The sequence below is a fragment of the Daktulosphaira vitifoliae genome, unplaced genomic scaffold (assembly GCF_025091365.1).
Source record: "Daktulosphaira vitifoliae isolate Bord-2020 unplaced genomic scaffold, ASM2509136v1 Scaffold_1, whole genome shotgun sequence".
NCBI lineage: Eukaryota > Metazoa > Arthropoda > Insecta > Hemiptera > Phylloxeridae > Daktulosphaira > Daktulosphaira vitifoliae.
Genome location: NW_026099572.1, coordinates 64,188,252 through 64,202,837, shown reverse-complemented (window position 1 = coordinate 64,202,837; position 14,586 = coordinate 64,188,252). Strand labels below are relative to the sequence as shown.

Sequence of the window (14,586 nt, the reverse complement as noted above, 5' to 3'; positions counted from 1 at the left end):
AAAGTAAAGCTTTTTTGATGTATTACGTTAAAAATTAAAACGTCCTAGTGACTTGTCCTATGTAATTAATCAACGTCTTCAGTAAAAAGCCAAGTAGTTTTTGACAGATATGTTAGTTTTTTTTTTTTTAATATGTCTTATTTAAAACGCATTGAAGCGTTTTACGACGGTGATTTTAATCACTATTAGATATCAATAAATATTTATCTAAAAAATATCTCAGCTACACTTTTCTGGATCTCTACTGTAATTAACTTTTTATGTTTACAATTTCAAAATTTACTAAACATTTTTCTTCTTTTTGGATTTTGTTGACTTCTGTTTTTATTAAATTCGCCTAAAATGTAATTGTGATAAACTTAATACTGCCGTCCAATGGAGTGAGCGTCGTACTTACATACACAACGGTAGCGTTAGTGTTGACCGCACTATGCTCCTGACGAGTGACATCCATTCCAACTATGAATTTATGTGAGAGACTACTACCGGCGGACTCAATGGTTGTCGCGCTTATCCCAATGACGGTCGTGTCTTCTAACGCTCTTCAGCTAATAGTAATGACCGTTATTAATTGTCTGAAGAGGATATTTTTTGTAATATGATTCGAATCGCCACCATCTTCCGCAAACTTAACCATGTGCACAATCAATGGCGACGACGTCGCCGTCTATAAATTGAATTAAAAACAAGTCACCTTTTAAAAAAACTTTAAAAAATCGAATATATCAAAACAAAAGGAGCTAAATAAAAGTGAGTAATATCTTAATGGTACTTGTATATCACGTTATTCAAATCAAAATATAAATTAAAATTTATGATTTTATTGAGTATAATATAATAAATTTAAAAAACAATTTATACCTTTATTTAAACACGGACGTGTTTTTTAAGTATTTCCAAGTTAAATGATTAAATAATAATAAATTATAAAGAATGAGTATAAACACAAAATAAAGAAAAATTAAAAATAATAATACTATGAGTAAATATTTTTATTTTATTGGAGAAATTAAATTACTCCACTTGACTAATAAAATGCCAATAAATGTATTGTAGTGTTACTTTAATTGGCTTGCAAGTTTTCAGTTAAACTCTGGTTTATCCATTTCATATAAAGATAAATGTTTTATTATGCTTTCAAACGACATAAGTTTACATCCTTTTGTTTAGCTAGCTTGAATGCACATTAAACATTAAAAATTTAGTGTGAATAATAATGTTTATTCAAAATAAAATATGTACTTAAAAATACTTTAAATATAGAACCCGAGAAAAAGTAAGTTGGTCAATTTACGCAAAAAGAAATGATACTGTATTTATCATTGATGAATTTTTTGTTAAAGATTTTCTTTCTGTCTACTGTCAAGATATTTACCCCATACTTGTTTATCAGTTTCAACGGCGAGAACTCACGCGATATACGTAGCATTGTTAAAACTGTGGTTTTTAAAAAATTATTCCAAAAATAAATAATTTCTGTTCTCTGAAACTATTGAAATATTATTTACAACAACTAAAAATATTTATAAAGAATTGAATATCATTTAGACTCTATACCAACTTTGATTAATGATTCAAATAAAATTATTTGTCTTATAATTAGTAACATAAAATTACATTGTGAACGTTAACATTTTTTTAAAAAAGCGAATTTAGTTTGAAATATTTTTATCCGTAATAGTATAAGTAAATATTTTGATTTGATTCATCTTAAAATATTGCAACATTTTTCTTGCTTTAAATTATGAAAGTTACTTTTTAACAAACTAAAACTATAAAATTGAATTTATTACAAATATTTCGACTCATATGAAATAATTTTACAATTAAAATGTAAAAAAAAAAATTATTATTTTACATTTTATACATTACATTATAATTTCTAAGAAAAATTTTTATTCGTTAACAAGGTGTTAGATTGTTCCGAGTTGGAAATTAACTTATTTTTAACTACGTGTTATATAAATAATATTATGGACATAATGTTTATGTTGACATCCAATCAATGTTTAATCGATAAAGTTGCATTCATAATCGTAGTAATAAATTCATCACGTCCATAGACAATTGGTAAGGTGTTAACATGATTGCTTTGTTCATTGCCAAAACATAAACAAGTGTGTTAGGAGACATCAAAAGGTATTTGAGGTTTATTAAAGAAGGTCGTCCGGAGACGCAACATTGACGTGATTAGAATTTTATTTTTCTGTCGAAGACTAAAAATATTACTGTTAACAGTTTTATAATGAATTAGTAAAAGCAACATTTTTACTCGTTTGCCCAACCAATAAAATAAAACATTTTTTAGTTCAATTATTTCATACTCAATTTATTTATTATATTTATATTACATCTTACACCTCGAAAATTGTAGTTACTTTAAAATTTGAATTAAGATAATGTGTATATACACGAGAACAGTCATTTTTAATAAATACATAGTAGTACAGTTAATAGACATTCGTTAAAAAAAAAACTTATGTCCACTTTTCTTATTTTTTAGGAGAGACAATAGAACTTTTTTTTTATGATTGACATATGCATGTTAAGTATACTTGAAAATTATATAATACACATAAAAAAACATTTCTTCCAAAAAATAACGAACTTATACATATTAATATATGTATTATAAAATTAATAATATAACAAAAATTTGCTTGGTAAAAAATGCTGTTGGTCCCTTCTAACAAATGATTATTCAGTTTATTTTAAATTTATAGAATTATTTTAAAATGTTAACCTCTAAAACAAGAAAAAATATATTTATTTAGTTATTGATTATTTTGAGTTTATCAATTTAGATTATCAAAAGATTGTCTGTTAAATAAAAAGTCTACAAAAAATAATGTTTACTATTACACGACTGTCGCGTAAACTATCTATGAATCATTAGGTATTTTAAATATTCACTCTTTATACTTTATAAAAGTGTCCATTTTATTGTTTCAAAAGGTAACATACATAATTATCCAGCTTATTAATTGGATAATGATCTCATTAATAAATCGACTTGTCGATACCAATATTTAGACCAATATTTCTAAAATTATTAATAATTTTAAATAGTGAACAGTGGTAAGACATGGGCTATTTTTATCACTAAACAATTCTCAGCCTCCTACTCCTCTTCTCGCGTAGGTATAAAAACGTTAATAACTTTTTAAATATTGGCCCAAAGATTGTTATTGCATGTGACATAGACCAAATAACAAATAAGCAAACTGAAACAAACAAATTGGACGTTTTAACTGTAGACATAAAAACAGTAGAGGATTAGACCGTGCAATTATTCATATGTTTTACATATTATACGTTATAATGGAGTCGAGCCATTCCATTAGACTACTAAATTCTTCTACTTCACATATCGAATTATTTTCAATCATACAAATAGACGTGAAATAGACACAACATGTATACATCAGAGGTGTTGGTGTAGCATATTCTAAAATATACATAGATTTTAAAAAAGTAGCTCATTTTTTGAAAATATATCTTTATATAATAAGGTATTGAAAGTATTATACTAATAAGCTAAAAAGTATTTCATAATGGTAGTGTCCATTTACCGACATACTTTCCAAGTCATTATTTAACTTTGTTTATCAATTTTAGCAGTTGTACATTTTGAAATTTCGTCTTGTAATTTTAAAGGTCAAATCCAATTGAAATCACACTGAGTTGAAGTATATAATTAAATAAAAGCAAATTAAACTAATTTGTAACTATCTGAGTTTAGCGTTTGAATAAAGTTATTTTGTCTGTAGTAAAATAAAATATTTATTTAGAGTAAAATCAACTAGTTTCAATAAGTTACTAAAACTACATGAAATTAAAAAAATATCTGTATTTCAATTATTCTAGTGTATTATATTGATTCGTGTTCAATTAATTATGTTACAAATAAAATCTCTCTGAAGCTTTTTAAAAGAAAAAGAGGAATGAAAATTATTCTATTGAAAGCTTAGATAAAGACGGTATACTTTATGGTGGTCGTAAATTGAATTAAAGGTTAATTGGTTAAAGAATACAATAAACTTACACAGAGTAGTCTCATATTATTAAATTATCCCTTTCATTATAGTCAATGAAAAAATTCAGGGGAGTTTTTTTTTTTATCTAAGTTTATACATTCATTCTCATAAACCAATGAACAATCATGTATACTCAAAGAAGAAACTCATTATAAACAATTTTCACATTACTTTAAATATCACTAAGTTATTTTGTCACTGTTAGGTAGGAAACAGACTTAGTATATAATTCGATAAAAATTTAAAAAAACTACTTAAGCGCTACGCTTTTATAAATCAGTTCATATAATACATTACGAAATATTTAAATAATGTAATTCATTTTTATAAAATGAAAATAGTATTGTAAGTTACGATGAAAAAATAAATTATGGCATAAACGTTTCCACCCACAGTTTTTGTGATTATATCCATTAATTTGAAACCACAATTTTTGCATAATGCAAAGCCGATAACGACATTTATAATAATAAAGCTGAGTGAACTTTTTCCATAATCAGTATTTATTTTTATTTTTAAAATTAATTACTATTTGTATTTTCTCGTATATTATGTGAACGATTTCTAAAATGGAAAATATATTAATTGACAGGGTAATGACTATTTATTTTCTAAGCTTTAGCGTGTTAAGCCTTAACATAAATTCAATTTAAATGTTCACTTACTTGTTGCTTATAGTACATGTTTGTCCGTTGAACGCATTGCGAGTGTCACGTATATTGTAAGTTTTAATGTGCCCTCATTTGATAACAATAAACGAAAATAATAAGTTTTATACTCTGAATAAGAAAAAATAATGTGCATTTTTTTGCGACAATATAACAAAAGAAAGTAAATCGTGATTAAAATTTGAGTAAAATGGCTTTTGTAGGTGAAAATGCGTGCACCGTTTTAATAATTATTACATTAGCAATCACAAGTTTTTCTTTTAAGCCACAATAAAATAAAACTGTGGAATTCACTAAATACGATATGCTTTACGGATATAAATGTTACTCGATCCGAATTTGTATTGCAAACTTTAAGTTCTTTATACTAATGTCGTAACACAGTAAAAAGTCAAAGGGAAAAATGTGTGCAAGTGTGTGTACGAAGATGAATATGAGGAGGTGGTGCCTGCTGTCTAGGTATTCACGTGCGTGTTGTCGTACAGCAGTCACCGTGCTCGGCTGACACTCCGGGTTAGCTGTGGGTGTCGAAAGGCTGTTGTTATAGGAAGGGAGAATAAGAGTAACACCTAGGTATGAGGTGCAGACGAAGTGCAAGACACAAATACTCTGAAATGTCGAGGAAAAGAGTATATAGGTTAGAAAAGGAATAAACAAAGACTTTACTTTAAACAGTAAGCCGGACAGCGACAACCGAGTACTGAGACTGATGAATGACACAAGGCACTGGAGTCGACTGACCACGATGGTCAGGTCTATTGGGTTTTTATAATAATTACACTTATTGCCGATTTGGCAATAAATATTATTTGTTAATTCATCAGTGTCAGGCAGCGGATGTGCTGTCTGTATTTTATTAAAATAATTCTCACGATTATGAAAACGTGACACCATCACACTAATAATACTCTAAACACTTTATTAATTTATTTAAATCTAAAATTTTAAGACTATACTTAATATTTGATTAAAATGTGTAGTACAATACGTACTCATTAAAAATTATATTTGTTATAAAAATGTACCTTTTTGATTACATTAATTTTTAAATTACTATCTAAAAAATGTGGTTGTAATAAATTGTTGTCAGTTGTTTTTCTAACAAAGAAAATATCTAAATGAAATCCATTATTAAGCCACATTTTTTAATATAATATCATTTAAATCTTTGTGTTAGTTAATTATAAATATTTTCATATTATTATAATGGAATATTTTCAAGAGAACAAATATTCTTTATTTTAATATTGAGAAATTAAAATATTAATTAATATAGAATTTTTTTCATTGAAAAAGTCCTCTACTTTTGATTTTTTCATTTTACATTACATATCCATACAATTTTCTTGGAAAATCTTAAATCAGATGTTTTTATTCAAAAGTAAATATATGAACAAATTAAAACTCTTTCAAAATATTGCATCAACTAAAATTTTTATTTTTAAGACATTAATAGGTTTTAAACAATATTGAATTTTTTTATACATTCTTTTTATAATAAATTTATTTTAAGAGTTTATTCAAATCTATACAAAAACTCGTTACCGAGATTAAAAGTGTAATGATGAATATTTTGTAAACCTTTTCAAGGGATAAAAATTAAATTATTAACTGAATGGATATAAATGTACATGAAGATAAATATTAAAGAAAATCGAATGCAATAATTTTGATACTATAAGTGATATTTTTAGGAAATTAACTTTAACTTAACAAATTTTACTTTTAATAAATTAAAAATTAAATTTATTTTTTAGGATTAAATATGTATGGCTTACTACTAGAAAATTTGTCGGAGTATATAAAAAAAATATATGGAGAAGATAGGTGGGAAGAAATCCGGAGAATGGCCAATGTTGAACAACCAAGTTTTAGTGTTCATCAAGTATACTGTGAAACTTTAATACCTAGATTAGCAAAAAAATCACAAGAAGTAAGATAAATTAGTGTGCTAATGGATTTGAAAATTTATATATATATTTTTTTTTTTTTGAGGCTTTAGGTATTACTGAAAAAGAATTTTTTGAACAAATGGGAGTGCATTTTGTGAGTTTTGTTGGTCAGTACGGCTATGATAGAGTGCTATCTGTATTGGGCAGACATATGAGAGATTTTTTAAACGGTAAATATTTTAATTATAATTCAATAGATATTTAATACGCACACTTTCTTTACAACTTAAATAAAGTAAGATGTTATTAACACAGAGTTTACCTACTATTAATAAAAACATATTCAAAAAGTTCTGTTTCTTTAAAACACTAGTATCTTCGGGATTTTGTTATTTTTCTTAATTTCTTAAATTTGGTACAAAATGAACCATCGATATAATAAATATTACAATTATGAATAAATTATTTCATGTACTTATAATTTTGAAAAAAAATTATATTTTCAACACGAATCATTTGGATAGTATGGAGAATTGTTGACTTAAGTACTCCCTCTTAACTTGTTACTGAAATTGAACTTACTAAAATAATGAATATATTGGTTTTTAATTAATTGTTGGGACATTATATTTTTACTTTTAGAGATATTTTTAATGTTAATAGTAAATAATAATCCTATTTGTTGTTCATATAGGTTTGGATAATTTGCACGAATATTTGAAATTTTCATATCCAAGAATGCAAGCACCTTCATTCATCTGTGAAAATGAATCCAGGCAAGGGTTAACATTACATTATAGAAGTAAACGTCGAGGATTTGTTTATTACACAATGGGACAAATCAAAGAAGTGGCTCGACATTTTTATCATAAGGTACCAATTTTTTGATTTTTTATATAAAATATTATATAATGTTGTTAATACATAGGAAATGCGGATTGAATTAGTTCGTGAAGAGATATTAATGGATACGGTGCATGTGACATTTCAATTGAAATTCGACAACAGAGCATTTACTTTAGCATCAATGACAATGACAAGAGAAGAAAAACATTTACCAATAAGTGCATCGGTGCTGTTTGAAATATTTCCATTTTGCATTGTGTTCAGGTTCATGACAAATAACAGACGTAAAATTTATGTTATTTCACTTGTTATAAATAGTTTAAACTAATCACTTGACATTACCTCAATCTAATGTGATAAAAAAGTTAAAAAATTAACATAGTGTCCTTAACAAAAACAACGAAGATTCTCAACGTTTAGATCCACTACTATCATTTTTATTTTAATTAGTATTTGATTACTTCTTTAAATTCATTAAAATTGCATCTTAATTAATTTAAACTATTATTGCGGGACACCTTGTATACATACATATATTTTTAATTACCTTTATTGTTTACTAATTTTTTTCATTTTTAACAGTTCAAACATGATTGTTCAAAGTATTGGTAATTCACTTATGGTTATCCTACCAAATTTAGTTGGGAAACAAATTACAAATTGGTTTGATTTAGTCAGGCCTTTAATAGCATTTAAGTTTCAAACGGTAACTATTTCATACTTAATATAGCGTAATTCATATTGCAGTAGTACATAACTTAGCTTTCGCAGTTTTTCGGGATGATCAAAAATATAATTTAAAAGATTTATATTTTAAAACAGGTGATTATAATATACAATGAAAATTTGAGTCTTAAAATTTTTATATACACATTGTGTCTTATGAGTTTCTAATAAAATACTCGTATACTTGCAAAATAACTATAATATTGAAAAAATTAATTTACTTTTTTTAGTTATGTATATTTCTTGATTTATGAGTTGAAAAAATTATTTAGAATCCCTTTAAACTTATAGGGATATTAACTTAATAAATAATAAAGTCGATAATAACTTTTGATCCAACACATCGGAAGTTATTAAAATTTTTTTACCTGATTAGAAGTAAGAGTACGGCCTGGAAATTATGAGCTATAACAAACACTCCTCGCCACCAGTCATAAATTTAAATTGTTAATAACTTTTGAAATACTAATTCAAAATTTGTTATCGACCCGTTATTGTTTTTAATAAGATCATTATCTACTAAATAAGCTAGTTAATTATGTACGTTACATTTAAAAAAATAAGGTTGTCTCCTATAAGTTATATGGGATAATTCTAAAAAGTAATTATTAGCTGATAAATCAAGAAATATACGTAAATAAAAAAAAGCAAAATTTGTTTTCAATATTGTTTCTTTTTGAGAGAAATCAAGAGATATATGATAAACCGATCATTCTATACAATAGAAAATTTCCAGAAACACCATATCATTGTTGATATACATCTCATTTTAATAAATTCTGGGTACATACTATTGCAGTTAATTAAGCATATAAAAAAGTTTTTAAACAAATAATTATTGAAAATTTATGATGAAAATATAATCATCTTTTACTTGTTTAATTTGTCACATAAGAACAAATTCATTAAAAATTCTCTAAAAAACATTTGACTCGAAAAATAATTCTGTGGCTTCGTAAAACTAATATTATTTTATTTCTATTGCTTCTCAATGTTTTGAATTTTTATGACTTTTTAATATTTTTGCATTTTTATGCCTTCTTTAATTTTTAAACTTTTATGATTTCTTTATGATTTATTTGTTTGCAAAGAGTAAAAATAGTAACCCCCATAAAAAAATTTTAATATAGTTGTAATCGAAAAATTCTAAGTCGAAAAAAATCCCATGTTATTACTCTAAAAAGGGCACAATTTGACTGTGGAGTATAAATTTCGTTACTTCTAAATATTACTCTAAAGCCTTTGTATACTCATACTTATAAAATTGGATAATTGGTTAAATTTTAGTCGAATTACTCAAAATATCAATGTTTATTTGCTCAAATTATCTGAAATTATATAAATAAATTTGAAAGTGACCAATTCTGTATTAATGCCCATTTTGCCATATTTTTTAAATTAAAACAAGTTAAAATTAATATTTTCGTTTTTAGAGTATATTTCAAAACATTCCTGAAAATATTTCAATAAAGAATATTGTGGAACTTTCATATCACTAATCTTTATAATTAAAAATAATCGATGAAATTTGGAATCATTCTAAATTATAAAGATATTTTATTAATGTAGAACAATTAATCAATATTTATAATGAGGATAAATGGATACGTAAAACGTTTTTGTTTATTTTTAAAATTAGCCATTATATAAAAACACTTTAAAATAGTTTATTCAATCATTGGTTATACAGAGTATTCTGTTTGTCATAATTCAATTAATTACTCGTAAAGTAAATATTATATTAAAAAAAAACATTTTTTTTACATATATTTATTGATTTATCAGTTATTTATTACTTCTTATTATCATACATTATACCTTACAAGAGGGTCAACTTTATTTTTTTTAATGGTTACATACATATTTAAATAACTGATTTAATAGAAGATAATAATTTTCTATTTAAGAAAATGACGGGTCGATAACAACTTTAGGACCAGTATATTGGAAGTAATTAGTTAAATTTACGACTGGTGGTGATGAATGGGTGGAGATATTTTTATACATTTATAGTAACCTATAACTTTCTATCTGGCGAATATTTTGCGTTACTTTTTTATTAAAATAATTTTATAGCTTTGGACTACTACAATAAATATATTTTTTATTTTTATCTAATAATGTAAATAGTTGCTCTTTCGACTGTCTCATGGTTTATTATTTTAATTCATCATAACTTCTAAATACTAGTCCAAAAGTTGTTATATTTCCGTCATTTTCTTAATTTACTTATTTATTATTTTTCAATCTACATAATTAAATATGTGTATTTCTATTTAAAGAAATTAAGTTGACATCACAAGGTGTATGGTGTGATAATACTAAAATGTATAAACAAGGAGTATGTATAGTTAAAAGAACAAAATTATTTTTCAAATTTTTATATTTTTTGAGTGGGTATGACAAACTGTATATTATTTTTTGCCAACTGTTATACAATAATTATTTTTTAACTATTTTTTTTATATTATTCGAAAATTTATTTTTGGAAATTTGTTACTTATTTCTTAAAATTTGTAGATTTTAAATCGTACTAACAACATATTTGAGTTAGTTACTGTTCAATCAGTATTAGCTAATCGACCTTCAGAAAGACATGTCATTTTGAGTGATGAATCTTATTTTTCACCAGAAGAAAATAAACTTCGACTTAAAGGTAATTTACAATAAGATAATAAGTAGTAAACGAAGTAATATACATTTACACATTTAAGTTAAGCTACTTTGAATGGTCCCAAGGTGTAACTTTGTTTCAGTGTAGAAATATTATTTATTTTGTGGGGGATTAACTCGCATTACATGGTTATAATACATAACTAAGTTTTCAAGTTAATTAATAAAAATTTGTACTGACTGATGTTGTTTTCGGAATAACTTAACAAATATTATAAATGCATATAATTAAGAGCCCTAATAATAAGAGTTTATTAGGAAAATACTAGTTATTAAAATTATGTTATTTACCTCACCTTAAAGTTAAATATTTATAATAATTACATATTTTTACTAAATACAATATTTTAATTTCTGTTTAGGACAAATGATTTATATGGATAATTGGCAAATGATGATGTACCTTGGTACCCCAGTGATGCCTGATCTCAATGCTTTAGTGACTACTGGTTTATACATTAATGACCTCTCCATGCATGACTTTAGCAGGTTCGATAAGCTAAATCAAGTTTTTACTCTATTACAGTCTTAAAATACATTCAGTGACCAAATGAATAATATTTTTAATTGAATAAGAAAAAACTTATTATGTTATATGTTAGAGATCTGATGTTAGCAGGAACACAACAGTCGGTTGAACTTAAACTCGCTCTCGATCAAGAACAATTAAAATCTAAAAAGCTCGAAGAATCTATGCGTAAGCTAGATGAGGAGATGAAACGAACTGACGAACTATTGTATCAAATGATTCCAAAACAGGTGGCAGATCGATTGCGATCTGGAGAAAATCCTATAGATACATGTCAGGTAAGAAGTTTTTCAAGGAGTATTTCACAATTTCATTTAAATATTGTTTTAGATGTTTGATAGTGTGTCAATACTTTTTTCGGATATTGTGACCTTTACTGAAATTTGCAGTAGGATCACGCCAATGGAAGTTGTATCAATGCTAAATGCAATGTACTCTATATTTGATACACTTACTGAAAGGAATAAAGTATACAAGGTTGAAACTATTGGAGATGCATACATGGTGGTATCGGGTGCGCCTTTAACTGAAGATAATCACGCGGAGAAAGTTTGTGATATGGCTTTAGACATGGTTGATGCTATTACAGACCTCAAAGACCCTTCTACAGGTATTATTTATTGCATAGTCAATATTATATATCTGTCCTAACTACAAAAAAATGAATTAAATAATAATAGTAAATTGCATTGTTTGATTGATGATAATTTATTATGACGAAAATATTTCATAAAATATATAAATCTACAATTTAGCTAATTTTAATTAGCTATTAATGTTATTCAGTTATACTGTATTTTATTAGGGTCTCATTTGCAAATACGCATAGGAGTACATTCTGGCGCTGTAGTAGCTGGTATTGTTGGATTAAAAATGCCCAGATATTGTTTATTTGGGGACTCAGTTAACACTGCATCTCGAATGGAATCTACCAGCGAAGCTATGAAAATACATATATCGCAAACTACTCGTGATTCAATATCATCCTCTTACACAGTTAAAGAACGTGGTGAAATTTATGTTAAAGGAAAAGGTAATACATTTTAAACAATAATATGAATCGTTTGATTAAAAAAAAATTATTATTCTTAATAGGTGCTATGAAAACATATTGGTTAGAGCATAGAGAAAGTAGGCCTCCTTTAAGTCGAGTTTTAACTCCAGGAAATACAAACTTACCAGAATTAGAATGGGAAAAAAGTGCAGATGCAGTCTTTGATATTGTTGAACGTAATAACGACATGAACATTCAAATGGCTGAAGAAAGAACCAGAACTTATTCCCCTGTAACATTTCAAGAAGTTGCTAGGCATTCAATATCTAAATCACCTATTAAAGAATACTATAGAGGTTAGAAAAAAATATTTTTTTATTTATACTACTAATTTACTTTTGTTTTCTTACTTAAAAATATTTATGCCCAGGTTTTAATTATTTTAAATTGAATTAAACCAATTTTATTGAATTGCAAATTGTAGTCTAGAAATCTTTCAATTTTTTTGCTTTAAAGCCATATAGATCAAAGCTGTTATAAGCTATTAAATAAAGTTTTCGGGGGTATTTAAAAAAAAAAAAGTACTAAATCAAATAATCATAGTTTTATATAACCGTGTACAAACATCCATTAGTCAATAATTTTTTTAGTGTGCTTTTAGTTGAAACGCCTATTAATTTTAATTAAAAACATAAACATTGAAAAGGATACATAAAGCCTTTTGTTTGTGTAAACAGAAAACTTATAAATTGCTAATTAATGAAAGTTCATAATCGAAGTTCAGACGATAATGTTTTTTTTCTATTAACTATTTTATGTAACATTTTTTAGAATGTAGGTCAAACTCGATAAGTTGCACTCCAATAGTTTCAAAAAAAGAGTTAGAACGTTTATCGTTGATGAAAAGGAGTTCTTCACCACTTTCGAGATTCCTAAAAAAAATGGAAACTCCAATAATAAATGATTCGAATACAGTAGTGGTTCAAAGATATAGATACACACGAAATAGAGGCGAAAGTGGAGAATCTCAAACAGCACCTTCATCACCTGAATCACGTAAAGAAGAACATATTATTTGCAACAAGGAATCACTAATTAATAAACTAGATCATCCAGCTTTAATAACAGCTCCCAGAGTTAATCCTATATTGGTGCATGTAGCCGATTATGTATCATCTGATTGTTGCGTTGACAGTTTTGATTCAGATGACCAAAATTTAGTTGAACTTAACCATTATGACACTGAGGAAACTTTAACATTACCGACAATTTTATCTCCTACATCACAAGACGAACAACAACTAGTTCTAGTAGAAGAAGTACCATCTCCAGCAATAGTTGTTGTAGTAAGAGAAAATGCTGCGGGAACACGAATGGCACCGTCTTTTTCAGATGGCCAAATTTGCGAAAAACGTGACATGGAAACAGCTACAAGTACAACAAGCCTTGACAGACAAACGCAGTGCTGCATAACTTTCAAAGGGCGTCCGAAATCATCCAAAAAACGATCGTTATCACACTCTTGCCGTTTAGTGTAAAGTATTTAAACTGATTTTTGTGTTTTAGTCTATATAAATATATAATATTTAATAATATAAGAATCTTTATGTTATTAAGAGAATGTTGTAATATACTCCTAGTCAAAAATAAAACATGATATACAATGCTTTTTTTTAACTAAAATTTTTAGAATATTGATTTTGAAAAATAATTTTAGTAAGCAATACTTTGTGTTTTTCCTTTTACTCATTAAACTTTAATTTAGTAACAAGTAAAATCGAAATACATTTTACAGATCTACATTGTAAGCTTGCATTCTCTAAAATATACGACTTATATTTTGAATGTTTCAAACTTGATATGAATGTTTCCAGGAATAAAAAATACACATTTAGTAAAATAAATTAGTTTGTAGATTATTGTTACAAATGATTTAAAAAGTAAATAAAACTCATAGTTGTAAATAATTGGGTAGAATCAAGACGTCAAATATTGAAATTCGAATATTTTTTTTTTTTCAAACAATCAAATTCACGTTATTTACATATATGATAATGTAGTAATGTAGTATGTAGTAACGTAGAAGTATGTGTTATACATTACACTTTTACAAGTTTTAAAATTAAAAATGTTATGTAAATATAATACTTGTTTTTCATACTTAATTTGGCTTCTAATTTGTAAGCTTCAGTTATGAAATTTGTATAAAAGGAATAATAAA

The 14,586-nt window shown here is 26.0% G+C and overlaps 1 protein-coding gene across 2 annotated transcripts; it reads left to right on the top strand.

Annotated features, from left to right (window-relative positions):
- Positions 1-464: 464 nt before the first annotated feature.
- On the top strand, positions 465-14,547 carry LOC126896593 (soluble guanylate cyclase 88E-like). Of its 2 annotated transcripts, XM_050669522.1 has the most exons (13): positions 465-750; positions 6,463-6,638; positions 6,701-6,827; positions 7,292-7,470; positions 7,526-7,707; positions 8,026-8,149; positions 10,690-10,825; positions 11,205-11,331; positions 11,445-11,649; positions 11,702-11,981; positions 12,177-12,404; positions 12,467-12,721; positions 13,197-14,547. In XM_050669522.1, the coding sequence occupies exons 2-13, from the start codon at positions 6,471-6,473 to the stop codon at positions 13,901-13,903; spliced, it is 2,718 nt and encodes a 905-aa protein (XP_050525479.1). In that variant the 5' UTR covers positions 465-750; positions 6,463-6,470; the 3' UTR covers positions 13,904-14,547. The 2 variants fall into 2 exon arrangements, with proteins under 2 accessions (XP_050525479.1, XP_050525480.1); XM_050669523.1 differs by lacking the exon at positions 465-750 and having other exon boundaries at positions 6,522-6,638; positions 6,708-6,827.
- The last annotated feature ends 39 nt before the right edge of the window (positions 14,548-14,586 follow it).